This window comes from Panthera leo, chromosome C1 (assembly GCF_018350215.1).
Source record: "Panthera leo isolate Ple1 chromosome C1, P.leo_Ple1_pat1.1, whole genome shotgun sequence".
NCBI lineage: Eukaryota > Metazoa > Chordata > Mammalia > Carnivora > Felidae > Panthera > Panthera leo.
The window spans coordinates 159,751,044-159,778,856 of NC_056686.1; the positions used below are offsets into that span (position 1 = coordinate 159,751,044).

Sequence of the window (27,813 nt, forward strand, 5' to 3'; positions counted from 1 at the left end):
ATCAAGCATTGAGATGGGTGCTTAGCCAAGGAGCTGAGTGAAATTTGTCCGGTTCTTTTCTTCTTTCCATCCGGCTGTGAAATCCTGACCTTTGCATTCATGACACATACATTCTATGATACTCCTATGACCATAAGTTCCAGCAGGATCCAGGCAGCAAATTGTTGTAGGAGAATGCACTCAAATACCTTTAGCCACCTTGTAATTGCCCAGCTTTTTTTATGAAGAGGAATGAGAGGGATGATGGCAGAGGGAACCCAAGTGTTTTTTCAGAGTGGGTTTTCTTCCTCTCCTTTCATCAGAAATTAAAACGAAGATTGCCATTGTAACACACATTTAAGATGTAGCCGTGATGCCTACCAATCAGTTAGATCCCAGGGTTTTTTTTTTAGGGTTTTGTTTTGTTTTGTTTAGAAAATAAAATAGAACAGTTTACATTGAGTGTTCTTAGAACCATTGAGGTCTGTTGGGATTGAAGTCACATAATTTACAGGTTTAAGTAGAACCCATTCTTGTAAAAAAAAAAAAAAAGTCTTGATCATTATTGTTTTGTCTCAGTCTCTCTTCCACCCTCTATCCACTCCTCAGTTTTTATTCAGAAATTGTGTGGTACAAATGGAAACACCTTGGAAAAGTTTTTGTATCTCCTGCCCAAAGAGCAAAAGCACATAGAAATAACTATAACCATAAGGTACAACTTTAAGAGATAAAAATGTTGACTTATTATTCCTGTCATCAACACATGCTTAGCTTACCTATTTCTGCACTATTGGTTACATGGAAATTAATTCTGAATGAGAGGCTGTCCACCTGCTATTTGTAGTGACATCCTGGTCCAAGGGAAGATATCTTACAGGTCTGGAGATGCAACTTAAACGTATTCAGTGATAACTATTGACATGAATGCTCATAGAGATGCTGCCTTTGAGTTCATGTTAAATTGAACCTAGGGTCTGTTGGAAACTCTAGTTTGAGATCTGAAAACTTTGATTTTGGTAAAAATTTAAATAGGAGTCCTATAAATCCTGATTTATTGTTACGGTTAGGGTTAGGGCACTGTGCCCCTTATCCATGTGGAAATATAAATTGTTAATGGTATATGTGTTCTTATCTTTGTGGTACTCCTAGAAATGAATATGTTCACCTGATTTCAAAAACAACTTCTTAACTTTATAGGTGAAGATTTTAGGGTTGGATTCTATTTGCCACATTTCATTTATGTGGAATAGATGGAACTCAGTACATTTGCATGTAGAAATAACTAATAAAGCATTAAGAGTTAGGAATCACAATACTAGCTTCTCTTAAGCATCACAGTGATTAAAAAACATTCTGTGTGAATTTTGTTAATGATACAGGTCTCGCATGGAAATCCCAATGATCACAAAGTTTTGGAGTATTTTAAGAATATTGACAAAGCAGATTTGACCTTTTGTATGAGTGTTTCTGTTTCTAAGATGTATAATGTTTTGAAATAGTCCAAAATAAGGGAACTATAAAAGTAGGAAGTCACATTTCTAGATTGCATTTTTGTTTCTCTGTTTGGTTCTCAAATTAGTATTAACTTGCACAGTCTTTGGCGAAACCTCATACAAACAAGGCAAGTTTTTATTCCCTGCATTCTATACACATGTATTTTGGTTATGTATATCGATCTGTATATGAGGTAACACTCATTTGTTATCTAAAAGTGGCCTTGTTTGAATGCTGTACTAAGGTAAATGAAACAAACTACTATGTTAGATACATACCTTTTTTCTTAATTTATCCAAAGGGAGTCATTACATGCAATGGCAACAATTTTAATTATTCCGGAATAATGAAAACAGTAATATTATCATCTGACTCTAAATATAACTGATTTTTTCTCTTTCAGGGGCTATTTTAAAGTGACTTTAAGTATGCATTAAAAACTTACCTAATTTAATTAAATATTTTGTTTGGTCACTTTTAAAGCCACATAACTCATCAGAATGGTTTGCAAGTCTGTCCACATTTTGTGGGTCATGGGATAGGATCTTACTTTCATGGACATCCAGAAATTTGGCATCATGGTAAGAAAGTGATTGAATGGAATCTGGAAAAGGCAGTTTTGTTCCTGAGGCTCCTCTAACTTTGAATGCCTATTATCATCCTTTGGTGTGTATGCATGTGTATGTGTAGTGGGGGGGGGGGGGTTACTTAATTGTAACCAGCACATTACAATGTTATTGGATTAGAGCCCAGCAGTTTCAGTCTCAAAGAAAGGTTTATTTTGCTTTTTGTCTTCCCACAAAAGGTGATGGCTAGAAGGCACAAGGGATATTTGCCTAGAAAGTTACTGAAAACAAAATGCCACTGCATCAATGTCCCAGCAGCATGCACATACGACTGTTTTCTGTTTTTCTTTTCCTACCCCTTCTCTAACCGCTGACTGTTGTGGTTAAACTTCATTACATCCTACACAGCGTTGACAGCTGATCTATTTAGCAGCATGTACTCTTTAGTGATTTCTAGATTATACCCACCCTTGTGTTCCTTCCCCAGAGCCTCCTCTTTTCACTGCCTGGGTGTGCACCCTACAGTGAGAACGCAAGGGTGGGCCAGAGCAGTGGGAGGATTTGGGTGTGGGTAGGAGGCGGTTCTATAGAGTGGCCCCCAGGGGAGCTGCACCCCTGGACAAGGACCAAAGGAAAGTTGGGCCTTGACCTGTGTGCTTGGGGTGGGAGCAGTCCCTGGAGGGAATACCGCCTGGAACCCATTACCCGGAAGATCTCCGTAGACCCAGCAGGTCAGAATTCCTTTTGCACCAGAGAGTCCCCCCTCCCCCCGCCCCAGGCAGCTCAGAGGAGGTCCGGGCAGGAGTGCAGACAGAGCATCTCAGGCGTGTACCCCACCCTGCCCCAACACTTGGAGTTATTGCAGGGTTACCCGCCCTGTCCTAGCCTCCTGCTCCAATCTGCACACTAAGTGGCTGCCTTCCCTTCGTATCAGTTCCCCAAGATATCTTCCTCTTTGGGATAGGAGGGCAGGGCCTAGGACCCAGTGAAACCAGGAGACCTTGAAGCAAGTGGCCAGGGGACAGTGGAGGGGGGAACGCAACAGGTGTCTGGAACACCCAGGCTGCCTCTGCTAGGCCTTGGTGCACCCTTCCCAGGGGTCTTGACCCCCAGCAAAGAAAATGCAGAGGCTAAGGCCCAGAACCCCTGTGTTTAACCCCTTGGCAGTAGCCACTACCAGGATTCTAGATCTCTCCATCCTTCCTTCTACCCTAAAACAAAATAAGTAAAATGACCAAGGTTTTTGAGCAGTCCTGTCCTTCTAATTCTATTCTCTTTCTCTCCATTTCCCACTCCCCCTACTGCATATATTTTGTTTTGCAGCGAATGACAGCGATCTACTCATGGAGGAGGGAATGGCGTTCACTATAGGTCAGTGCCCAAGTTCCCCTTTAGAGAGCGGTGGCTCCTGGGTGGAGGCAGCAGCGCTGGCCTAGGCCAGGCAGTCCCGTGAAGGAATAATAAAGCCAATCAGTGTAATGAAATAATTCAGATGCATAGCAAATCTGATTAAATAATATCCTCGAGTCCCATCTTCCTAAATCAGATACTTACCGACACATTTAGGAGACGGCAGCCGTCCAACCTCTAATTTTGTTACCAGCATAATGTGGTGTTTGGTTTTTTGTTTTGTTTTGGTTTTGGTTTGGGGTTTTTTTTTTTTTTTTTTTTTTTTGGTTTTGGTTTTGGTTTTGGGGTTTTGTTTTGTTTTGTTTTCATTAACACCCAGTGACTAGAAGTGATTATGTCCCTTGCTCTCTGTCAGCAAGTGGCATGTCCTTTCTGGCTGCCCATTCCTGGCTGATCATGTGGTTGGTGTCACCACCAAATTCCAATCACCTCAGACCTCAGAGGCATCATATTTCTGACTGTGGTACTTAATGGAGAAGCAATTAGAGTGAAATAAGAAAATTGTTATTTGCTGATTAATGAACATTTTGAGCATGTTTTAAAAATTCAAATATTTTTAAAAACTGACTGGTATTTATAAGAGGGACTGGTGTTTGGGTGGTTATTATCCACAGGGTCCTAATTAAGGCTTGATTAAAATGCCCTTTTTTCTAAAAAAAAAATTACGAACTAGGCAACTTCATACATTTTTTAATGCGGTGGTGTTTCCTCTTCCTACTGTTTAGTTTGTAGTATACTATGTAAGCAACATCAATTATCAGCCCTTGCGAGATGACAACATGAACCCGTGGGGGAAGCGCTTGCGGGGAGGGGAGGAGAACCATCTTATTCTCTTTTTTCATAATCAGCCGAAACAGAAACAATATTTGACAAGAATCTGATTAGATCACTGCAGTAAATATTTTCCCTCTTACAGAGCCAATCATCACCGAGGGATCCCCCGAATTTAAAGTCCTAGAGGATGCATGGACTGTGGTCTCCCTGGACAATCAAAGGTGTTTGCTTTCTGTGCCATTGGTTTTGAATTCTATGGGAAGGGAAGCTTCGATCAACGGCCCTGGCCCTGATGGGCTGCTGCTCCTCTCCCCCGTACCCCGAACCCACAGCTAGGGGTGTTGCTCTTTCCCATGGCTGCTGTGTGTGTTTCAGGTCCGCCCAGTTCGAGCACACCGTTCTCATCACGTCGGGGGGCGTGGAGATCCTGACCAAACTGCCCCACGAGGCCTGAGGAGCCGCCTGAAGGTCACAGAGGCCAGGAGGTTTTTATCCTAAATTGTTGAAATCTAGCTGGAGAACTTTTAAAAGACACAGGCGAACGGCAGTTCACGCAGTAACCAACCTAGCACTTACTCTTGGAAAAACCCGGTGGGGTTTGGGGGCACTGGGAACTCAGATCTCAAGCCTTGCCTTGGCCTGAGCAGCTTCAGAGGGATGGATCCTGGAGCCGGCTCGGCTTCCCAACGCTCCCCACTTCCCAACGCAGGGAAAAGATTCTGGAGGGGAATGGGGACGCCCTCAGTTGGAAGAGGAAGGATTTCTAGAGATGCATGGTTTTCTCTTTGCCTTGTCTTGACTCTGGCCAAGTAAAAAGCTTTTCCTTCTTAACCATTGTGTCTGTGCTCCTTGCATCTCTGATAGTTACTAGGGGGAGAGAGTGGGTGGTTAATTTTTGAATCTCTAAACTTTTCACATGTGCATGTAAGGAGGGAAAAATGAGCCTAGATGTTAGCTGGGAATTTTTTTAAAGTCTCTTTTTTCCGCCTTGTGGATCCCACGTTGGCACTCTCAGGGGCCAACCACCCCCCAGCCTTTCATAGCTGCTTTTGCAGATGAAAAGATTAGCCCGCAAATGGAAGGGTTGGTCACAAACATTTCTTTGCCTGGGAACCCTGGGCCTGGTCCCTACAGGGCTTTATCAGTCCAGAAACATGACTTTCCCAGTCCCCTGTGGCTCCTCCTACTTGTCCCTCATCCTACCCTAAGTGGCCATCCCTGAGGTTACTTTTGAGAGCCCCTCTCCGAACTGCCATCACACACACACACACACACACACAGACACACACGACTGTATGTTGCACTAGGAATTAGAACATCGGCCCCACCTGTCCAGATGTGAGCAGTGTCCAGCTGGTCTACCTCCTAAGCAGACCATTTTGGCCCCTTTTGGACTGTGCTCTTCTGATGGAGACCCAGAGGATCCCAGCACGGGGAGATACGGAAACTTTTGAGGGCTAGAGCCAAGTTAGCTGGGATTGGAGCTGGCAAGCCCACAGCTCCACCTGCTTCCGAAGCAGGAAATCCAAGGGCCACGTTCTGCATTTCCCAAAGGCCGATTTCTGATCAGAATACCCTTCCTTCCTCGGCACCCTTCCCCACCGCCCCCCCCCCCCAGCACCTGTTCACACCTGGGCTCAGGTGAAGAGGTTTGGGGCCTCTAGCAGACCACATAGAAACGATCCCTGCTCTGGTCATGGTTTAAAGAGCAAGTTCAGTGAAGGTGTCTGGGCAGTCAGGGGTTGTGCTAACTTTTGCTTCTACTGAAACGGGTTTTGCAAAGTTGCCACCCTCTAAATACAGCTTGAGCTGCAGAGCATCAAGGAAATGTGAGCACCTGTAGTTATCATGACAGGTGGCCTCTGTGATCAGGACCCAAGAGGCAGCTCACTTTGTGACACTCAGAGTGGAGAAGAGATGGGAAACTGAAGCCAATAAGTGCACTCGGAAAAGTGGCTAGTTCAAGCTTTTCCCTAAACTTGGATTCTCTCAGGTGTCCTCCAACCCCTCCAACTCTCTTTCTCTGTGTCTAGAGATGTAGAATTTGGACCGAAGTAGTTCCAATTCAAGTGGATCTGAGAGCTGGAAAAGACGAGGAAAAGGTTGAAGATTTAAAGGACCATAGAAAAACTTGGGGGATGCTTGAGAGTTGGCCAAGCAAAAGCCTCAAGATGAGACTGCTGCTCTGGACCCATCCGATTCTCTAGTAAGGAACCAGGCCCAGATGGCCTTGGGGGAGGTTTGCCAGATAATGATTGCACTTCTCTCCTAGAACAATCAGATTGCAATGGTTAGCCACTTATCTTATCTACGGATCAGTTTACTCCAAGTTCCTCAAGAATAATTTTATTAGGACCACAGGATTTTACCATCCACTGGGATAACGTGCTGCTTGGGCAGCAGTTATTCTGAGGTGGAAGTATTTGGGGGACAGGTTTATAATCCTATATATTAAAGTAACTAGTTTAAGCCTAATTTAAATATTATACACACGTATATGTATATATACCAGCACCAGCCAATACTCGCTCCGTAGGAAACAAACTTGAATTAGAACGAACTCCATTTAACCTGCTTTGAAGTTGAAGTTAGAAAGCAGATTTAAAAATACCCCGTGCACCACAGCTACCACCTCCCAGATGAACTGGCCCCAAACCTCCCGCGGGGCCGCGGGGATTTCCGCCCACGCGTGGCCACGGCTACCACCACCCGGCGCGGGTCCTGCGGTGTCTCCAACAGGTTCTACTCGGAATCCGGGACTCTCAGAATAAATGTGAGAGTTTTGCTCCCTCACAGAGTTGGGGCAGGCAAAGATCTTAGCAAACCAACGTTTCAGAACAGGTGTCTTAACAGCGGGGGTTTGGGGGGCTTGCGGGGGAGGGATCCACTCTGGGCTCCGAGAGTGGGGGCAGATAAGATCGCTCACTCAGAAGCTACTCAAGGCCTGGCGTCTCCGCTCCCGAGGGCCCCGGCTCAGCCTTCCCTCCCCAGACCTGCTTCTCTGGGGCTAGGAAATAATTCCCGAATGTAGAGACTTCCTCGCCTACATATAATTCATTTCTAACACAAACAAGGCTCTGAAACCTTTTCCTGAGGGGGCGCGTGCGGGTCCTTTGTTCCACGCAGCCAGCCCTGTCCCCTGCGCTGGAAAGGCTTGGATTCTCCCCCTCCAGATGTGGACCGAGAGCCCTGTAGACAGTCGCGACCTGTGGCCGTCTCTCCCCCCTTCCCTCATCTTGCAGTTCTCTGGAATAAACCCAGCCGTCGGGTTTCCTCACGCGTAAGCCCTGATCGCCCGAAGTCAACAGCCACTTCCCACGGTCCCAACCCCGACCCCGCGCCAGCCGAGGCAATCACTTACGTGGGCAGGGCCCGCTATAGGTGCGCGCGAAAGACCGGGGGCCCGGGCGGCATCCGTGCTGTCGTGCGTGCGTACCGCACCTCACTCCACACCCCGAAACAGGCGCTAGGAAGGAGCTATTAAAACCACAAGTGCAACAAGGAAATCAAGAGGAGTCGAGCGGCTCCAAGAGCAGTCTGGTGGCGGAGTCATTAGCTGGTTGTTGCTACAAAGCATCACCGTGTGGTTCGGTGATTAAGGGGGAAAAAAAATCTTTTTAAACGTTGGCAAACCCGTTATTGGTTTGAAGGATTTTTTTTTTTTTGCTTTTGTTTTTCTTTTTGCTCCAACCACGCTGCCTGAAATATTGCTATCCCCAACATCATGCCCTTAAACCAAAGGAGAGGGATTCCGCGGGCAGCAGCTGCGGCTACAGAAGTTAAAAAAGAGAGAAGCCCCTTCCACTCATATCTGTAACGACAGCACGATGTAATTTGTTTTGAATGTTCATTTTTATTGGTGTTCCCTCTGCCAAAATGTGCTTGATTACAGAGGTTTGTCCTGTGATCATTGAGCACTCCAGACAGGGGAAGGTGCATCGCCGAAGGTTCAGCTCAGGCCAGATCAAATCCCGGGCTGTTTAACGCTGAAAGGCTGCATGTTGCTATTAGTGTTAAATATATGGCTAATTATGCGTATGAAAATTAAACATCAGTGTTATGCTAATGGGGCGCCTTCAGCTGCGGATCGGAGCACTTGAGACTACCATTTAATCAAATGAATCAGTAACTAATACATCTGCACGTGTGAACTTTCACAAGATCATTTCCCCGTTCCCGTCACACCGCTAAATTATGAAAGAAATAATTATCAACACTTTCTAATTACCTAACAAAGTAATTTGGGATTCACCGTGGGGCTGGCGGGATGGGGAACCAACAGTCCCTAGCAGGCAGCGTGGTGTGCGCCACGCCTCGTGGGGGTGGCTGTGTGGTGGCGGCGGCGGGGGGCTTTTGTGCGCTTTTCTGTACCTAGCGCCCCAGAAGATAGAAGGCGCCGTGGCAGCTTTTGCTAGCCCTGCCCCCAGGCCCAGTGGCGCCCGCTTTGACCACTGGAGATGAGGAGGATCCTGGGCGACAATGAGAGACATGATTGTACAAAGATATGCGAGCCTGCCACTGGCCTGTTTTTGCCACGGGTTTCGGTGTTCCCCAGGACTCCTAAACCCGGGGTACTCTCGCCAGACCCCGGAAGGCCGGAAACTGACCACCTGGTACTGGTTGCTCAAGCCAAACTGAGCCCGCCGGCTCCTGGGCTCCACTCTGCGCCGCGCCCTTGGGGCGAGTGCGTCCGGGGCTTTCGGCGCAGAGGGAGTGAAGAGGAAGGGGAGGCGGAGGAAGGTTGGGAGGGAAAGAGGGGGTGTGTGTTGGGGGGAGGGGGCGGTGCGGCCGCCTTTCCTGGGAGGAGAAGCGCGGGTTCCTGGCTCTCCGCGCGCACTGCTTTAATCAGACCGGTGCAGCCTCGAGCTGGAGTGGCCAGCTGGGCCTGGAGCAATGCGAGCGGGCCCCAGGGAACGGCGGCGGCGGCGCGGCGGCCGAGTGAGTGAGTTCGCCCAGAGGGCCCCAAACCTGCCCCCAGGGATGTGGCAGAGCGGACCCGAGCCAGGGAGGCGCCGCCGAGGGGAGCGCTGCGCTAGGCACACGGCTCTCGGGAGGACAGCGCTCGGTTGGCCGCCTCCGGTACCGCCACCCCCACCCCCACCCCCGTGCGCGACTTCGCGCTCCGAGGCCGCGGCCGGGCTCCGGAGCCCTAGCTGACCGCTGGACCGGGTGACGGCGGCTGGGAGAAGCGATGCCCCTTTCTGGGCGTTGGGGGCGGGCGGAGGGTGGGGACAGTAGTGGGGGGAGGGCGGCTGCGCCGAGCCGCTGGTTTCTGGGAAGTACGGCGCGCCGGGGGAGGCGGGAGGCTGAAGAGCCGCGGGCCGCGGAGGTCCCGGCGCGGGTGCTGCAGCCCATTGTGCGCCCCACGCGGCGCGCTCTGTTGCAGAGGAGCCCCGGCCGGGAAGTGTGGACGCGTTTCTCCCGAGGCCCGGCCGCCTCGCCCGCTCTAGTCCAGCGGAGCCGGAGCGCCTCGGACCAATCCCCGGTGATTATGCAAGACAGCGGACCAATCAGCTCCGTCAGCTCATGAATATTTATGACCTTGGCTGAGTCAAAGCTTTGAAGCGAGTTTGGGGAGCTCGGCAGCATCATGCTTAGACTTTTCAAAGAGACAAACTCCATTTTCTTATGAATGGAAAGTGAAAACCCCTGTTCCGCTTAAATTGGGTTCCTTCCTGTCCTGAGAAACACAGAGACCCCCAAAAGGGAAGCAGAGGAGAGAGAGAGACCCACACCCAGACCCCGCGAGAAGAGATGACCATGACCACCATGCCAGAAAGTCTCAACAGCCCCGTGTCGGGCAAGGCGGTGTTTATGGAGTTTGGGCCACCCAACCAGCAAATGTCTCCTTCTCCCATGTCCCACGGGCACTACTCCATGCACTGTTTACATTCGGCGGGCCATTCGCAGCCCGACGGCGCTTACAGCTCGGCCTCGTCTTTCTCCCGACCGCTGGGCTACCCCTACGTCAACTCGGTCAGCAGCCACGCGTCCAGCCCCTACATCAGTTCGGTGCAGTCCTACCCGGGCAGCGCCAGCCTCGCCCAGAGCCGCCTGGAGGACCCAGGTACGTGCGCCTGCCAGGGAGAAGGAGAGGGAGAGGAAAGGGTACGAAGGGAGAGAGGGACAGAAGGAGGGAGGAAAGGAGGGAGGAAGAAGGGGGAGGAAGAGAGAGAGAGAGAGAGGAGGGAGAGGGGGAGAGAGAGGTGGGGGTGGGGAGGGCGCCGGAGCAATGGAGGTTTCGGGTATCAATCTATGGATCCTTGTCATAGCAAAGAAAAAAAAATATTTCAAAATTCCACCCAACTCGCGACTATCCAGTAAAGGATAAATCTGAGATAAATCCCCTGGCACTGTCTGGGCCTCTGGGTGGCTCTGTGCGCCGAGCACACAATGCCCCTTTGGAAAACAGAAACCCACATGTGCACGTATTAGTCTCAGTAATTATTTATTGCGTAGCGCTATAAACAATGTATGCAATTAAGGGTAATTAAACCTCAACTGCCGCCTGCAAAAATAGCAAACTTTCCCTGCAAAGGCAGGAACTGCACGCTTGGGAACTGCCCCAGTCCGCCTGCAGCGGCCCGGGTCTGGCCCTCGGACTTTACGGGACACTTCCCTGGCTTTCGGAGTTTCTTGAGCGTTCTTTCTCTCAGCCCAGCCACCGCCACCCCTCGGTTGCCACTGGCCCTGGGCTCCCCACACTAAAGGCTGTCCCTGCATTAACAGCGGCCCTCCGCTTCTGCTGTCCCTCCAGGGGCTGACTCCGAGAAGAGCACGGTGGTGGAAGGCGGTGAAGTGCGCTTCAATGGCAAGGGGAAAAAGATCCGCAAACCCAGGACGATTTATTCCAGTTTGCAGTTGCAGGCTTTGAACCGGAGGTTCCAGCAAACTCAGTACCTAGCTCTGCCCGAGAGGGCGGAGCTCGCGGCCTCCTTGGGACTCACGCAGACGCAGGTACCTTGCCGCTGCCCCTTCTGCCAAGCGGGCTTCCCGCGGCCGGCCTGCGCCCGGAGCTTCGCGTCTTGCTCTTTGCGTCTCAGGGTCGGAGGTGTGTGTGTGTGTGTGTGTGTGTGTGTGTGTGTGTGTGTGTGTGTGTGTGTGTGTGTGTGTGTGTCCCACCCCTGGCTCTCCCTGCGTCTCTCCTTCCTTCCTCGTTCTCTCTGCCCTGGCTCTGGCTCTGTCGCTGCACTCTGTACTCCACGCTACCGGCCGCCCGGCCCTCGGCCCCTGGACAATCTGATTAGGGCGAGGAAGGATTTCCCTAGACGTTTGTTTGGGGACTCTCGGGTCACACGTGCCCGAACAACTGGAACAATAGACGCTGGGCTTAATCCCTTCTTTGCCTTTAAAGTGTGTGGCTAATGACTCAGGGCCCGGGCCGGAGCCTCTGTCTCCCTCCTCCTCCTCTTTCTCACCCGGTTGGGGTAGGAGGAAATCGTTTCCTCTGCCTTCTCACCTCCCAAGTCCCAGACCCTGGAGGAGAAACGGGACCTTCCTTCCCGGATTGCGCTTAAGACTTTGGGGAGCCCGTGGGCTTTCTGATCACGACTGGCGCAGGTTTCCAACGTCTGGGCCGGGATTTGGAGCAGAGCTGGGGAGCGGAAACAGACACTAAGACACTTAAAGGTTGATTTAAGTCCAAATGAAAAGTTTAACGAAATCTTTGGCCTCCTCAGTCAGCCCCCAACTCACTCAAGGGCAGAAAGAATGGAGCAAGGAGAAAGCAGGTGGCATTGCAAATAAATTTCCTCCACTCCTTTCCTCCACACGATTCTTTTATTGATGTTCATATTGGACTTGAAGACTCCATGTTGTGCAGGCGCTGCTTCTTCCCCAGACTATTGCCAGGGTCGGGCTGAGTTCCTGACAAGCGAAGGTCTGGACCCCCCCCCCCCCTTCACTCCTCACCACCACGCCCCCTTGGCTCTCTGAGAGCTGCCCCTGCGGGCCACCGGCGGCCGGCAGCCGTGCCTGCCAGGCTTTGATTCTTATAGGTGATGGTGGGGCTCTGCTCCTCCAGCGGAGAGCTGCCCAGTGGCACAGGGCAGAGAGGGGGATCCTAACTCGACTGTCCCACGCACAGCCCCCTTATCTCCCCGACGACCACGGTAGACACAATGGACCTAGCCGAGTCACATTATTGTCCGCTCTTGCAGGTCAAGATCTGGTTCCAGAACAAGCGTTCCAAGTTCAAGAAACTGATGAAGCAGGGCGGGGCGGCTCTGGAGGGTAGCGCACTGGCCAACGGCCGGGCGCTGTCTGCCGCCTCCCCGCCAGTGCCGCCCGGCTGGAACCCCAACACCTCATCCGGGAAGGGCTCGGGCGGCAGCGCGGGCTCCTACATCCCCAGCTACACGTCGTGGTACCCCTCGGCGCACCAAGAAGCTATGCAGCAACCCCAACTCATGTGAGGTTGCCCGCCCGCACCCTCCCGCCTCCTTCCCGTCTCCCCCGGCCCGGGCCCCTCCCGCCTCCCGGTCCATCCACCCTGTCCGCAAGCCCTGGACCCGGAGAAGGACCCGGGGGGAAAGAAGAAGGAACAGCGAAGGCAGGACGCCCGGCAACTCCTTGGAGTCCCGCGAGGTCTGGACCGGCGACTTCCCGGCGCCCGCGCGCTCGCCCTCGCCCCGGCCTGGGCCGCGCGGCGACAGCAGACAGCGGCCTCGGAGCGCGGGCACAACTGCCCGAGACAGCCAGAGCAGCAAGACGAGCCAGCTGGACCCGACCTGCCGACCCTCAGCTGTGTGGGGCTATCAGGAAAAACAAAAACAATGTAGAAAAAGCAAAAGCTCTTTTCTGTTCTGTCCGTCTCTTGTCTCCTTTCGCTGTGTATCTGTGCGCTGACGAAGTCGAGGTCCTCGTCCGTCCACTGTCCTCAATCTGCGGCCTCTGAAAAAAGTCACCAGGTCGGAAGAGGCTCGGGCCGCCGGGCCCCAGCTCCGCATGCTGGGACGTTTTGCCCTTTCGGACCTTCTCCTGGGCCTGCCTCACCATCTGTGTAGTTCGTTCGGGAACTGGGGGGAAACTGGAGGGAGGGGTTCTTATTTATTGAGAAATGGACTTCGCTTGAGGGTGAATGTTGGCCAATTCGCAGTTCTGTGGGGTGCAAGGAGCGCACGGTCCGAAAGCACCGATTACTTTAAACGCACCCGGAAAAACGAATAAGGAGGACCTGGTGATTTTTAACTTCTACAGTAACTTTTGTACTTCGCTGGTATGGAGAGGTTGGAACCTAATGCTTTGCATTTTTACATGTTCCGTATTATTTTTAAAAGAAAAAAAAAAGAGAAATGAAGCAACACAGTTTTCTCATCTCGGGAAAAACACTTTGGTCGCTTTGCCTGGACAAGAAGGAAAATCCTAATTCCCTCCTTGGGAAGCAAGGGAGAGGACCGATGGGCAGTGAGGAAAAAACAGGCAGGCAGAAAGGAGTGCCCTAGAGCCAGTGAGCTTTAAAGTAAGACAAAAGCAGCACTAATCCCCAGAGGCTCAACCACAGAATAATGCCAGGCAGCACCCTGGACGCCTAGTCTCCAGTGCAGGATCTAATCGCTGTACATATTATTATTGTTGTTAATTATTATTGTTATTATTATTGTTCCGTAAACATGTTGCACAAGCTTAGCTTTTTTCCGTTCTGTTGTGTGTGGCTGTAAACCCCGATGCTTTGTGAAATGAGAATCTTGACATTTTACTTGTGAAATTTGGAAAATGTGATCAGTTGAAATCAACCGTGTTTTGTGTTCTCTATGTCAAAGTTTAGTTTTATATTGAGAATGTTAACTTATTGATTTGTATCTTGAAAAAAAAGAACTTTGTAAATAAGTTATAAAGTTTCTCTGAGACAGTAAAATTATGGTTTCGAGAAAGAACTGCTGTCTGGTGTGCTGTGTGAGGGGGTTCTGTGGGCTGGGTGGAGAGAGGGCCTCCACCTCTCGGGACACATAGCGGCAGGGGTAGATTCCTGCTCCAGACTACCAGAATCACCGGCAAGGCCCTCCCTAGCCGCTGGGACCGTTTATTTTGCCCTGCTTCTGACCCCCAAGGGGTCTGATCCCTACCTGGGTTAGAGGGTGGGCAGTGACTCTTGGCCAGGGCCTTGGAAGGGGGGGATCAGGAACAGGTGCTGTGTGAAGGGGGGGGAGGTGGGGGTTCTGGAACCAAAAGGACTGTGAAGGCTGGTTGAGAGGAGATGAAAGCAGAGCTCAAAGGCAGCCGGCCAGGGAGACTTGAGTGCTCCCCACACCCAGTCACCTCACCGGAAGCCTAGACGACTGAAAGCAGAGACACTGGGGGCTTGGCCCCTCGCCTTCGCGGCGATCTGGCCTTCCGGCTTTTGCTTGCCCGCAGGGCTCCCGATCCCGACGCGGAAAAGACGCGGCCAGACACCGGAAAGGGGCCGGAAGGACACGTCTGTCAGGCTACACCCAGTCAATCACTGAGCTCCGGGGGACAGTCCCAAGGCGCCACCTGGGCCCCTCCACAGCCACTCCCACCCATCGGGCCCATCCTCTACAAGAGGCCTCTTCCCGCCTAATGATCCCCAGCTTCTCTCTGCGCCTCAGATGGAAATTCCAAGGGAGGGGCGGAAAGGCTCCGCTGACTCCTTGGAACCCAGGAGCTGGCCGAAGACACCCACCCCCACCCCCCCACTCTAGCCCGAAAGTCCCGAGGCCAGGCCAGTAAGGGGTCACCTTCAGTGGAACTCTCTGATGAGTTCTTTCCAGGAGAATGTGGACTCTCGAGCAACTAGAACCCGCCTGGCTCCCTCCACCCGGTGGCCCGGCGTCTCGCCCCAACCCCAATCCCAGACCCTGCAGCTGAGCTCAGGAAGCTCGGTGAAGCTGCGGGCCCGGACGGGCTGCTTGGAGCGGTTCCCGCTTCCCTCGCACTCGCCTTCCCACACTGCTTCCTGCGGGCTGGCCCTCCGCTTTGGGGGGCCCTTTGCAGCGCGCGGTGGGGAGCAAAGCAGGGAAGGCAGTGATCTGTGTTGTGACAAGCACCCATTTTTCAATTGGTGCTGGTGAAAGAGCAGATGCTCCAGGCTCTTCTGACGCCCTTTGGGAAGGGGAGGGGAAGTGGTGGAGGGGCGGTGATGGAGGGAGCTGGGGAAGGAGTGGGGGATGGAGCCCGGGGACCTCGAGGCCCCCTCAGGGCTTGGGATTGGAGCTTGTCCTGCCCTGCGGGCCCCCATAACCCGGAGCGCAAATGCGGGAGATAAGATCTCCGAGACCGGGAGCAGACGGGCCTCAAAGCTGGGAGAGAACTGATTTCCCAGACCGGGTTCCAACGCGGGGTAGGGACCTTCCCGGATTCGGTTTTGCCTGGAGATGTGACTTTGCTAGAGGGGAGTTTTGGCTGATTGCTCTCGCGCATCCGACTCCGGTGCGGCAGCCAGGGCCCAGCGCCTGAAGCCACAGGCAAAAATCTGTTTGGTCAAGCGGATTTTAATATTTCGAGATATTAGCTTATACTAATTTAATAATCTCTTGCTAACAGTTCAAATAGAGAAATTATTAGTTTTAGCTCAACGAAGGCGGTCTTTAGTTAGGCTCTATTATAATTATAAGCAGTTGCACTTTTAAAAAATGTTAATCTCAATATAGGCCTAATTAATGCTGCCTTGTTACTGACAAGTAGTTCATCAAATATCTGATTCAAAGATTTTCATAATGAGTATATTAATTAAACTATGAATAATCTAAAGGTGGTTATATTTAAACAATACCTCATTATAATGATTAAATACTGATTTCGAATATTATGTCTTAACAATTGTCACTTAGAAAACACAACCTTTCCTTATGTATGAGTCTGTAATGGCAAAATGCAATTTTGGGATTTTTTTCCCCCTTGTTCAAAAAATGTGAACCTCATTTTAAAACACTTCTGAAATAGGTTACACACAGCTTAATGATTATCAAAATGACTCTTTTCTGCAAAAAAAGACCCCAAAGTGCGCGTACAGCTGCAAACCCAAGAGGGTCAGCATCATTTCACTGTATTCTCTTCTTGATTACAAGCCGGGCCCATCAAACACAACATAATTACAGTAATTTCAGGTTTATTTATTCTAATGCAGTTTCCCCATCTCTCTGGTAATTATGAGCAATTTTTTCGCCCAGGGAATCTTTTTGCATTAACAAAAGAGATAACGCACTGAAAGCCAAATTTGCTGTGCATTGAGAAAAGGGAAAAAAAAAATCAAATAGGTGCGAGCTGCCATCTCTGCAATTCTCTGGTACCGGAGCCGGCAAATTGCTTGCAGGTGTATGGAGCAAGCTTGTCAATGGCCAGGCCTCCAAATTAGCAAATGCACAGCGTCGAAGTAGTGAAGACAGACTTAGCAAAATTGCCAAACAACAGATACCTCTTTAATATCTTCTCTCACACACACTTGCTCTAAAAGGGGCAGGGGTGGAGGGGGGCGGAGGGGCACAAGCAACAATCCCCATTCCCCTTCTCACTGGCCTTGGCTTTCATAAGCCTGGGACTGAGTGATCCTTCAAGTAGTAGTCTCATTGTGGAAGGACCCAGCTTCTCATTCTAGGCAACATTTTTTAAAATATAAGATTGGGAAACGTACTTATCGTTCATAGCTTTCCTTCATTGATTTTTACATTGTATTTTTCTTTCTTTCTTCTTGGGATCTGAACCTGGGCTGGGTCAGATGGCTCTTCAGCCTTCCCTATTCTGCGCTAATTTTAAGAGCCACAAAAAAGTTTAAAAATTCTCCCATCTATGAGCACAGAAATATGAACTTATTCTTAGAATCATTTAGTGAAAAAATTAACTAAATCTGTCCCCTTGAAGAAATTGCCCATTTCTGTCACCTATGGAAAGGTAGGTCTGGGCGCTGGATATAGAACCTGAGATAGTTGATCCCAAGAAAAATTGAGAGGAAAGAAGCAACTCGGGTCCTAAGCTGTGCATTTTCATCCTGTTATCTCTTTCTGTATCTTTTAACAACCGATTTCAGAATTATCTGGGTTTTGTCAAGCCACCGCCTGGGCTAAACATCCTGAAATCACAGGTTAAAGCGAACTTTTCTGCTCCTCATCCTGCACAAGCCATAGGCACCTCCATCAAATGCAGTACGGAGGGTAAGGGTCTCTCCCTCCCTGACTCAAAGAAACCCTCCTTCTTCAGTCCCCAGCTCCACAGCAGACCCCCAACTCCAGTGTAGACAGGCAAACGGCTCTAAAGGGTGCCTTCCCCAGGCTCAAGAAACATGTCACCCACACCCACTCCTTTGCTACCCCCGCCCTCATCCCCCAACCTTCAGGGATTAACACTTCCTGAAACATCAAGTGTTTTTATAAAAAGAAAAAAAAATAATCCTGACATCGCTGACAAGAAGTTTTGATGGAAGAATTAGCTGGTGCATACATAATCACTCCCCCACCCTCCTACTCCCGGAGCGGGAGCCACCGCGGCGGGCGCATTGCAGCCTTCCAACCCTCTGAAAAATGAAACCAGTTTCCACCCTTACCTTCTTCAGTGTCAATTTCAGATAATCTGGACACAATCTTTGCTAGATCAAATCAAAAGGGTCGAAGGCGGCATTTGTCTGGGAGAATGACAGGAAAGAAAAGGCAAAAAAGAAAAAAAAAAGGAAATAAAAAGGAAAAATAGGAAATACAAAACCGACCAAACCAGATCAAAACAAAACCAGAAAACCAAAAAGAAGCCCCCAGCCCCATCCTCCTATCCTGAGAGTAAAGAGTGGAAAGAGGTCTCCAGGACCAGGCGCCTCCGAGCGCCGCAGGCTTTTTGCAGCGCTGCGCTTGCAGAATAGGACTGAAATTTTCGGCTATATAGCCTCTGTCTTTATAGCTGATGAAAAAAATTGCAGATTATTAGCATAAATGTTTACTCTTCATTACGCTGATGACATTGTGCACTCGAGATCTTGGTAATCTTTGGGAAAATTATGAGTAATTTTTAAAAATTTTAAAGCAGCAGCAGTTACCATGCAATTCAGGCTAATTCTGCGTAGGCTCCGAACGGATATAATTATCGAGGAGTCAAGATGTTATGCTAAAAACTATGCATTGATATTCCCATTTATTATGTACATACAACTTTGACAATGTTGATGCTTGAAATAGCAGGAAATTGTCTTGCGCAAAAATTACAGTCCATATTAGGACATCTGAAATTGCGAAGAATTATATAGTAATTGCAGGCTTTCAGATGGGAGAGCCAGAATGCTCAAACTAGTGCAAATGTGGATAAAATTACAGATCAGAGCAAAAATTAGGGAAAAAGGGGGTCTGGGATTTTTCAGGTTGGCTATAGGATTCCGGAAGTGTCTAATGCCACATGATTGCTGCAGCTTTAGGGGAGACATTCATGCCTCAAATAGCGCCTTGGCCAGGGTGGCTTTAATTGAATTTCTTGGGCTTTTTCTTTTAATAGGGGCAAATGAGAAAATTGGCCACCTAAGGCAAATTTTCACTGTTCTCCCCGTGAACATGTCGAGAAGAGAATCCCTTTCCCTGCGTGCCTGCTTTTCCCGGCTTGGATGCCACGGAAGCCCCGTGCCCCCATCCTAAATGTCGCAACTGGCAAGCAAGTGACTGAGCCGGACCTCCCGCACCCCCACCCCGACACTCCTTCCTTTCTTGTGTCCACTTCTACCCTCCTTCCTTCGGCCCCTTTCCCGGAGTCGCCTCCACCTTGCCGCCGGTCGGGGCCCCGGAATTTGAAGGCCGGGCCGGGGGGTGGGGGTGGGGGGTGGGGGGGTGGGGAGGCGGGGAGTGGAGTGCGGGAATAGCTGTCGGACTGAGGAGTTGGTGTGAAAACGAGTCTGCTGTTTGGAGGCTTTGGGACGAGGAGGGAAGAAGCTGAGGGTCGTTGTGGCCCACCCTGAGACCACCGAGGCCCTTGTTTGGTCCCCACCGTCGGGAGATAGCGCCCCCCAGAAACACTCACTCCCCACTTGGGCGGCGCTTCTCTGGAGCTCTGAGACACCCTGCGACTTTAAGAAGCCGAGGCCAGGGCCGTGGAGGGATGGGGCGGGGCGGGGGTTGCCCCAGAGGAGGGGTCGACGCCGCTGCTGCCGCGGGCGGGAGAATCCTCCCGGTGTGCGGCCACCGTTCGGAGCAGCCCAGACTCTGTCGAGTTCCAGGGCCAGAAGTGCCCATTGTTCTGTGAGCGACGATTACATTTCTAGGGTGTCTGAGACTCCTGCACCACGAAAAGGAGGGCAGGAAAGGGAGTGTGGGAAGCCGGCCGCGTTTGCTCCCGGCGGGCCCAGGTCTGCCCTCTGGGATTACCCTAGCGCGCTCCAAGTCCAGTCCTTCCCTCCCTCTCGCCTCTTCTCCGTCCCCGAAGTTCTAATCCTCGGCCCCGCAGCCCCTGCTGGCCGCACGCAGCCATTCTTCACTTTCCCGGGCTCCACACCTGATCCTCGCCCTCCCCGGTTACCCGCCCCCACGCCCCCTTGCGCTGGATGGACGCGACCCGGGACGCGGCGGGTGGCACCAGGGCTCCTGAGGATCTCCCCAGACGGCCTCCGGACATTTGCGGGAGCGCTGCCACACAGCCCGCAAACTGCTAAGACTCAGTAGTGATTGTGGTCTGGCACGACCCTGAGGACGAGTGAGCAGTCGGAGCCGGAGGCGGCCCCTGGAAGAAAGGTCTCTAGAGACTGTGCCTGTATTCTCACGTGGAGGCTCCGAGTGGTTGCTCTTCCAAGACCTGCCTGCTCTTTTCTTTCCTGAAACATATTGTCTCCCCCGCCCCGCCGGGCCCGGCCCCAGGCCCCAGGGCGGAATGTAACATCTTGTAATGTGGCAATCACTGCCAAACCCGTCCCTGCGAGGGGAACTCCCGCCGGGGGGGCCTCGGAGCGACGTGGGGCCTCCGCATCCGCCCCGGCCTGGGTTTAAGGGGGGAAGGGGCGGGGCAGCAGGAAAGGCGTGAGGGGCAGATCCCAGGTGGGGAGGGAGGTCCCGGCCGGGAGAGGCTTCTCTGGGGCTGTTTTGGGCGTCACGACCCTGCCAGAGACCTCTAGTCTCGGGAAAGCCTGGTGGGACAGGGCCAGGGGCCCGCGTAACCGGGACTGCATGATCGCGCCCCACTCACCGGCTTCTGGGGACCCCAGAAATCAAATGCAAGGGGACCTGTATTTTAGGAGGAAGAGAGGATCTGTAGCTTCATTCTCAAGGAGATCTCTGACTCTAAACAGGTTTATGGCACTGGTGGTCGCTGGTCCCTTTCGGGAAAGGAGCCGGCTTTTGACTTTTGAGCGAGTGCTTGGGACGGGGACAGCGGGGTGGGCTGTGTGGGTGTGCGGAGTTGCTTCTGGGTTTTACCGCCAGTGAGGACAACTTTTTTTCTTTTTTGAAAGGCAAGGAGGCTCTCTGACCCCTGACGTCTTTCTTCCCGGGGGCTTGTAACACTGGAGGGGACCATTCCACCACTTCTCTTCTCCTTTCACCCCCTCTTTCTCTCATCCCCCACCTTCTACCGCTGAACTGTTTGTAAACAAAGCTCCAGGTTTCCAGCGCACTCTCCGCCCCCAGCAAACCTGATACTTCCCCCAAACTCGCCCCACCAGTCTCGGAAATTCTTACACAGGACGGATATTCACAATTTTCACAAGTAATCCTGAAAGAAGGCCGAGGGGAAGCCTCCTAAACGGTCCCACATTGCAGCCGCACTGATTAGGCCCGGCATCCGTTCTCTTTCTTCTCTGCTCTCCCCAGCCCGGGAGCCACAGGGCGGGCGGCGGGAATTCGGGGCCGCAGGAGGGGGGTGTGTCTACTCCTAGCGGAGCACCCGGGTCTGGTGGCCCGCAGCCCCGCGCGCGCTGGGGGAGGGGAGCCAGGAATGAGAGGAGAAGGGGATGCTGGCGCGCCCGGGCTGCCTGCCTCGGGGACTGGAACTCAATACCAGCGCTCTGCCAGAGAGTTCCAAGCAACCCTGCCAGGAGGTGGGGCGGAGAGGGCCGGGCACCCCTCACTCTTCGGCTTCCCTCCCCCTGCTTCCCAGCGCTTGTCATATCCTGTCTCTGGCCTGATATTTCACGCGAGCAAATGGAAGGGGATTACAATGAAGATTTATGTGTGTTCCGAGCGCGACTGGTTTCCCAGTGTAGGGAGCCGAGATCGCTGCTTCCCATTTCCATTTTTCATTCGCGCTTTGGGTAGCGCAGTCCCGCGCGGGGGGAGCGTGTCTGCGCGGCGGCGGGCTGATCACAGGGCTCCGCGTCTCCCGGCGGGCCGTGAGACTGTGAGAAAGACTTGCCAGCTCGTTGCCCCCGGCGGGGCTGGAGCCGGCCCCTGCCTCCCCCAGCCGGGCTTTGTTTGTCCCCTCGCTTACCCCTCCCCCTCCCCGCCCCCCTCACTTCTGGGACCTGGGCGCATCCTAGCTTTCCCTTCTCTTTGCCCTTCTCCTCGTCTGCGGAAACGCCCCCTTCCTCTGGCCCCTGCACCCTCCTGCTCTCTGCTTAGCGGGCTTCCCGGGGAAAGACGCGCCGTGGCCTGGCGCGACCCCGCCGCTGCCGGGTGCCAGGTTCGGTGACTCCAGCGAGTCTGTGGGGCCTCGGCCCACCCCGGAGCTGGGGCCGCCCGCCCTCCTGGCTCCCAGGCTCGCTCATGCCAAGGCCTGTTGCGTGATTCCAACTTGGGCTGACATTCCCTGCCCCGGGCGCTCCGGCGTAGGCCTCTTAATCATCTTGTCTGCTGCAGATCCTCGACACCAGCCAATTTACTGCCCCGTCTCTCCTCGCTGGTTTCAGGAGGGGGAGGGGAGTGCGCGCAAAGGGGGGGAGGGCACATACAACCGCAGGAGGAAGGCTGGCACCGGCTACTGGCACTCAAAGAAAACCACGGAATTTGGAACTGGGGGGAGAGAGAGCAGGCATGGGGGTCTTCTAGGCAGCGGCTGCTTAGGGAAGCTAGAATCACAGGGTCAGTGAGCTTTCAGCTCAGGTCTTCCTAGCCTGAGAAAACAATGCAGGAATGAAAACGGACACTGGATTGTGTAGCCTCTCTGTGTTTCCCAGAGCCCCCCACTCCCTGTCCATATTCGGTTGTAAGCTAGACTCCATGCAGGCCCCAAAACAATCTGGCCAGAAAAGACAAGATTCCTTTCAGGATGATGCCACTGAGTCTAGAAAGTAACCCCCGTCTTATGTCTGTGTTTTTTGGCAGAGTGGAGTTGAAGACACACAAGGATGGCCTGAATAGCCATCCCAGAGAAGAGGAGGCCTGGATCTGGCAAGCAGAGCTCTCTGGTCCGTCTGTAATCTCCTCTCCAGTAGAGGCAGGTCTCTTCAGAGGGGATGGCTGAGGTTCAGGCTCTCATGTAAGAAGGGGCCAGAGCTTCCCCAGCTCTAGAGTGCTGCTCTAACACACAGGGTGAAGTTGGAAAGGCCTCTGGGTATCTCTGGGCCTCAAAAACACAGGTACAAGTGAAGCCTCCCTGTTTTGGGAGACATTGGAATAAAACAATATACTACCAACAGCAAAAATGGGTACTTACCATGTGCCAGGCACTGTGTTACATCATCGTCTCATTATACACTCACAGAAACTCTGAGATAGTTATTATTTCTCCTATCATATAGATCTGCACACTGAGGCACAGAGAGGTTACACTGAGTAGCCCAAAGTGGCAAAGTCAGTGATGGAAACTAAGAAGCTTCCATTGTAGGCCCCAGTGCTTTGAAGGAAAGGGGCTTTTAGTTCAGGCCTGCATTAGCCCCCTAACCCCTGGCCTTGGCAGAGAATGTCAGAAAGTAGGGTCACTTCCAAAACTGGAAGCCAGTTGGGGTGGGATCCAAGGTGGAAGGCAGTGCTGAATGGTGTTTCCCCTCAGAGAAGGTGAAGTGGAAGGATGCCGCCTGCATCAGTGTCTGCGTGAATGTGCATGTGTGCACGCGTGGGTATGTAGGTTTCTGTATCAGTGTGTGTGAATGTGCGTGCATGAATTTTTGTCAGTGTGTATGTGTGTGTGTGAGACTAAGTAGGAGTGTGTGTACGAGAGTGAGAGTATGTCAGTAGAGATGTGACTGTGAGAGTCACAGTGCGTGATTGTATGTGTGCTAGCGCAGCCCTGTGTGCCGGGGTCGCCCTGCATTCCAGAGCAGCCAACCGAGTTTCCCGAGGGCCGGGGTGACTCACTGAGCTCTCGGCTCAGCCAGCCCCAGAAGGGCCTCAGGGCAGACAGAGGGGAGGGTCCAAGGTAGGGGTCTGACCCCGGTTTCGGCAGCGCTCCGGCGGCGACTGCAGGTCCCCCGTGGCGGCTCCGATGCACTGCCTGGCCAGCACCACTGGCGCGGGGGCGGCAGAGACCGCCCAGGCTCGGGGCGGCGGCGCCGGCACTGGAGGGGCCCGGCGGGCGTAGGCTGCAGCCGCCCCGGCTCGGGGTGAGTCACCGCGCCGAGAGCTGGCGAACCCAGCGCCGAGACTCGGGTGCCGGCAGAGCGTGAACGTTTCAGGGAGGCCGGCGTGGAGCGCGCCTGTTCCCGCCTCGCCGCGCCCCACGGCTCTGTCGGCCTCTGAGAGATGTGAATGTCACTCGTGGCTGGCCAGGTTCCCCGCGCGGGGAAGCGGCTCGAGGTTCCAGGTCACTACGCCAAGGAACAAGCGCACACATCCAATGAAAACAATAATTTATTTAAATAATCTCTTCATATTGTAAAATCAACATTAAGAGCATGTTGTTTTCATAATAAATAACCCCAAAATACCTTTCATTTCAAGAACAAAGACTTTAGGATAAGATAAAACAAAACCAAATCAGTAGCTTAGTTCAACTGAGAAAATTTTCAAAGGGAAAAATAAAATGGAGGGGTTGCTGAGGTTACTGCTAAACCGCAGTTTTCACAAGTGGGCGTTTACAAAAAGTCCGAAAAGACGAGTATTTTTATACAAATAAATCAGTGGGAAAATCTGCACAGACACCTTTATTTACAAACTCTATGTCGAAGTCCACCCTAATAATCCTGAATAGGTTTTAAAAAAGATAATTTAAACACATTTTTTTGCAGTGTCCACATATTAAAAAATCATTTTTTTCCCCAACATCAAAATGAGGTCATCCGCAAAGGCACCTAAACTTTTAAAAAAATAAAAATAAAAAAACTCCACTGGTGATGGATGAGGAGAGGGCTAAGGAAGCGTTCCTGGGGGAGAGCTATGGCGGGGCGGAGGGGGGCTCGGAGGGCTGGAGACGGCAGGGCAGAAAAAAAGCGGCGGGCCGCCCGGGTCACGGGGGCGGGTGGGGGAGGGCGCGCCGGCCCGGGAGGTCAGTCAGCCCGGCCGACTGGGGCTGGGCCTGGGGGCGGGCAGGGAGAAAGGAGCCTCAGAGCACCCTGGAAACCTCGCGGGCGGGGGAGGCGTCCCTCTCGGACTCAGCTCGTGGCCCGCGGCGAGGAAGGCGCCCGACCGCCTGGCTGGGCGGGGAGGGTGGGGAGGCAAGTCTGAGGCGGGGCTCAGGTCGGAAAGGAGGCCGCGGCGGGCTGCCCTGCCCGGGGGCCTCGGAGAAGAGCCTTCCAGGTCCCGGCCGCTCTGTGGCCGCGCGAGGGAGCAGGGCCCGTGGCAGGCCATCTCGGTCGCTCCTCCCGGAGGGGTGGGAGGCATCCGCGGGCCAGTCGGAGGGACCCTCTGGCTCTTGGAGCGAGCACGGAGGATCACCGGTCTCTGCTCTCTCAGTCTCTGGCGCGGTCTCCCTCGGGTTAGAAAATCGTCCCGGCGCTCACCGGGGCGCCCCCCCCGCCGCCGTGGTGGTGGTGGTGGTGATGGTGGTGGTGGTGCGGCTGCGGGGTCTGCGTTGGGTGCAGCAGCGGCGCGGCGGCCTGCAGGTGTGAGGTGGGGCCCGAGGCCTGGTGGTACCACGGGTAGTTGCCCAGGAAAGCCGAGGCCGCGCTGCTCGGGCTGGAGCCCGAGCTGCCCGCGCCGCTGCCGCCGCTGTTCGGGCCGCCGCCGCTCCCCATCCGCTGTGGCGCGCTGAAGTCCCAGGAGGCCGGCGCCGACACGGGCGGCGACGCACAAGGTGGCGAGCTGCTGGCCCCAGGGTGCTGCTCCGAGGGGATCTCACCGCTTTTCCACATCTTCTTGAACTTGGACCGGCGGTTCTGGAACCAGATTTTGACCTTTGTGGAAAACGGACCCGAGCGTTAGTGGAAGAACCTGGGTCTGGGGCAGGGGAGGGGGAGGAGGCGTAGAAATCACAGCCGGGCAGGTAACCGGGTCACGTGCCGCGGCCTCGGAGACTCGGGATGGTTCCTGCTCCATTAGGAGGTAATCTCCGAAAGTCCGAGGCAGCTGGATCGTGCGTACCGCGGGGATGGTGACAGCGGGAAGGGGTCAGGAGGGCCAATTATTTTACCCGTTTAATCAGTATCGCGCGGAAAGAAGATGTGGAAGCGGATTTCTGCCCACCCCAGGCCTTTCCTTTTCTCAAGCGCGGCGGCCCCTTGGGGGATTTCAGCTCCAGGCGTAGAAGTTTAGGCCGCCCAAGGCGCGGGCCTCGAAATCCTTAAAGTTACTTTAAACGTACTTTTTAAAACATTGTCCGGACCCCTCCTGCTTCCCAGCCACCCCAGGCCAGCGCCCTCCTCGTTCCCCGCCAGGCCGGGAGCCCTCACCTGAGTCTGGGTGAGGCCCAGGGACGCCGCCAGCTCCGCTCGCTCGGGGAGGGCGAGGTATTGAGTCTTTTGGAAACGTCTCTGAAGAGCCGCCAGCTGGAAACTGGAGTAGATGGTACGGGGTTTCCGGACTTTCTTTGGCTTCCCATTCACGATCCGGATTTCAGGCTCGAGGTCCTCTTTCTCTGCAACGCAACGCCATCGTGAGAACAGTGCAGCGGGGGGACCCAAACAGTTCCCGCTGGGCTTAAGGGCCGGCCGTGGCACTTGGCCTGCGCCCGGAGGCGAGTTGTTGGAGACGCTGCGGGGCGCCCAGGCGCAACTTCGCTAAGTGCGGACTCCGGCCGCCGGACACCCGGGAGCTGGACCCTCCCGGAAGGGGAAGAAGGAGCAAACCGGAGAGAAAGAAGGAGCAGGTGGTAAGGAAATGAGGTTACCGCGAGGCATGCACCCGGCGCCCTTTCGGCCCCCGAGTCTCACCAGCTGAGCACCGAGGGACGTACGCGGTGACCCTCGGCAGACTGGTGGTTGAGGAGGGTAAAAACGCTCAAGGAGGGCAGGGAGCAGGCAGTGTAAGCGTCCGGGTTCCGGATGGATCCCCGTCCCAAACATTTTTATCCCACCCATCCCAGTAACTAGGCTGACTTGGCACCTTTGACGCCAGCGTTGTGCTTACCAGGTTCGTTGTTGGCCGGGGAAGAACTGGTCCCGTAGGGTGCGTAGGAGGTGTAGGCGGTGGTGTAGCCCAGGTCGTAGCCGCTCTTAGCAGAATAAGGGACGTTGTTGAGGCCGCCGGCGTGGTACTGGTAGGAACCCATGTGCGCGTAGGGCGAGCCCCCACTTCCGCCGCCGCCCGCCGGGTGCTGCTGGTTGGTGTAGTAGCTGCTGTCGGTAGCTGTGGACACCGGGAGTGTGGGCGACTCCTGGGGCTTGTGGAGGCTGCTGCCGTTGCTGCCGCCGGGGCCAGCGCCGCCGCCGCTTGGGGGCTGCTGGTGCTGGTGGTACGTGCTGGAGGCCGTGATCTGGGTCGAGTGCATATCAGCCACCAGACTGTCAAAGACTCCAGTCATCCTGGCCCGGGATGGGAAAGAGCAGGGGTGGCGGGCGCGAGGGGGGAAGCGAGGCGCCTCCTCTGTCTCTCCCTGTCCCCTCCAGCAGCCAATGTAATTACGGGGGGGTGAGGGAGGGTGGGGAGGAAAACAAGAAATGTGGCAACGGTCTAGGCAACTCCTCCTCTACGGGAGGCGATCACCGTGCACTGCTCGGGACAGCTGCCGCCGGCCGCATCCTCTCTCCGCCTCTCTGCCCGCTCGGCTTCTTGCCCAGCGCCCGCTCGGGCGGGGGGCGGGCGGCGGAGGGGGCAGGGGTGGCGGGGCCAGGCCGGGGCTCCGGGAGGCGGGAGCAGGTGAGCAGCCCAGAGCGGCTTTACGATTGTCTGCGGGGCGGGTTCCGGCAGCGTGGGCATTTAACACTCGTCACGTGAGCGCAGGCGACGTCACCTAGCAACAGCCAATCGGAAGCGCCGGGCCGCGGGGTTCCTGGCGCTCTGGAATGCCCGGAGGGGGGCGAGGGGGGAGGCTGGTGTCACAGGGCGGGCGCTGCGGCTGCTGTGGTTGCGGGTGCAGACAGGCGGCTGCTGAATGCGAGCAGCGAAGCGAGGGACTGGGGAAGGGGCGCGGTGGGGAGTCAGGGTGGCCAGCAGCAGGAGGACAGAAGGCGTGAAGGCGGAGGCTGGCATTACTTCTCAAAGGAAGAAGACATGGGGTCTCCCATCCCATTCTGTGTACAAGTGCCAGCCAGTTGCAGCGATTCGGCTCTTCCTGTCCGAGGTCAGCTTTCAAACATGAATCAAAGTAAAGCGGTACCGCGAGCCCGGCCAGGTCTAGCTCCGCTTTTCCTCGAAGCGTCTGGCAGTTACTCTTGTCAGTCACTCGGCACTTGATAAAGTCAATTGATTTAAATGATCCATAAACCACGTATTAT

The 27,813-nt window shown here is 53.7% G+C and overlaps 3 protein-coding genes across 4 annotated transcripts in view; 2 read left to right on the plus strand and 1 right to left on the minus strand.

Moving 5' to 3' along the window:
- Positions 1-5,054, plus strand: part of METAP1D (methionyl aminopeptidase type 1D, mitochondrial) — an 88,752-nt gene extending 83,698 nt beyond the window's left edge. The window contains exons 7-10 of the mRNA XM_042949133.1: positions 1,957-2,054; positions 3,363-3,410; positions 4,366-4,444; positions 4,599-5,054. Coding sequence (XP_042805067.1) covers positions 1,957-2,054; positions 3,363-3,410; positions 4,366-4,444; positions 4,599-4,677 — 304 coding nt within the window. The 3' untranslated portion in view covers positions 4,678-5,054. The remainder of the gene's footprint in view (positions 1-1,956; positions 2,055-3,362; positions 3,411-4,365; positions 4,445-4,598) is intronic.
- Positions 5,055-9,806: 4,752 nt separating this feature from the next.
- On the plus strand, positions 9,807-12,637 carry DLX1 (distal-less homeobox 1). Of its 2 annotated transcripts, XM_042953145.1 has the most exons (3): positions 9,807-10,290; positions 10,981-11,180; positions 12,383-12,637. In XM_042953145.1, exons 1-3 carry the CDS (start codon positions 9,978-9,980, stop codon positions 12,635-12,637), a joined length of 768 nt encoding a protein of 255 aa, XP_042809079.1. In that variant the 5' UTR covers positions 9,807-9,977. The 2 variants fall into 2 exon arrangements, with proteins under 2 accessions (XP_042809079.1, XP_042809080.1); XM_042953146.1 differs by lacking the exon at positions 10,981-11,180 and having other exon boundaries at positions 12,383-12,459.
- Positions 12,638-24,527: 11,890 nt separating this feature from the next.
- On the minus strand, positions 24,528-26,917 carry DLX2 (distal-less homeobox 2). The gene is made up of 3 exons (XM_042952603.1): positions 26,507-26,917; positions 25,831-26,015; positions 24,528-25,335 (listed from the first exon to the last, which is right to left on the minus strand). Exons 1-3 carry the CDS (start codon positions 26,898-26,900, stop codon positions 24,919-24,921), a joined length of 996 nt encoding a protein of 331 aa, XP_042808537.1. The 5' UTR covers positions 26,901-26,917; the 3' UTR covers positions 24,528-24,918.
- Positions 26,918-27,813: the final 896 nt, after the last annotated feature.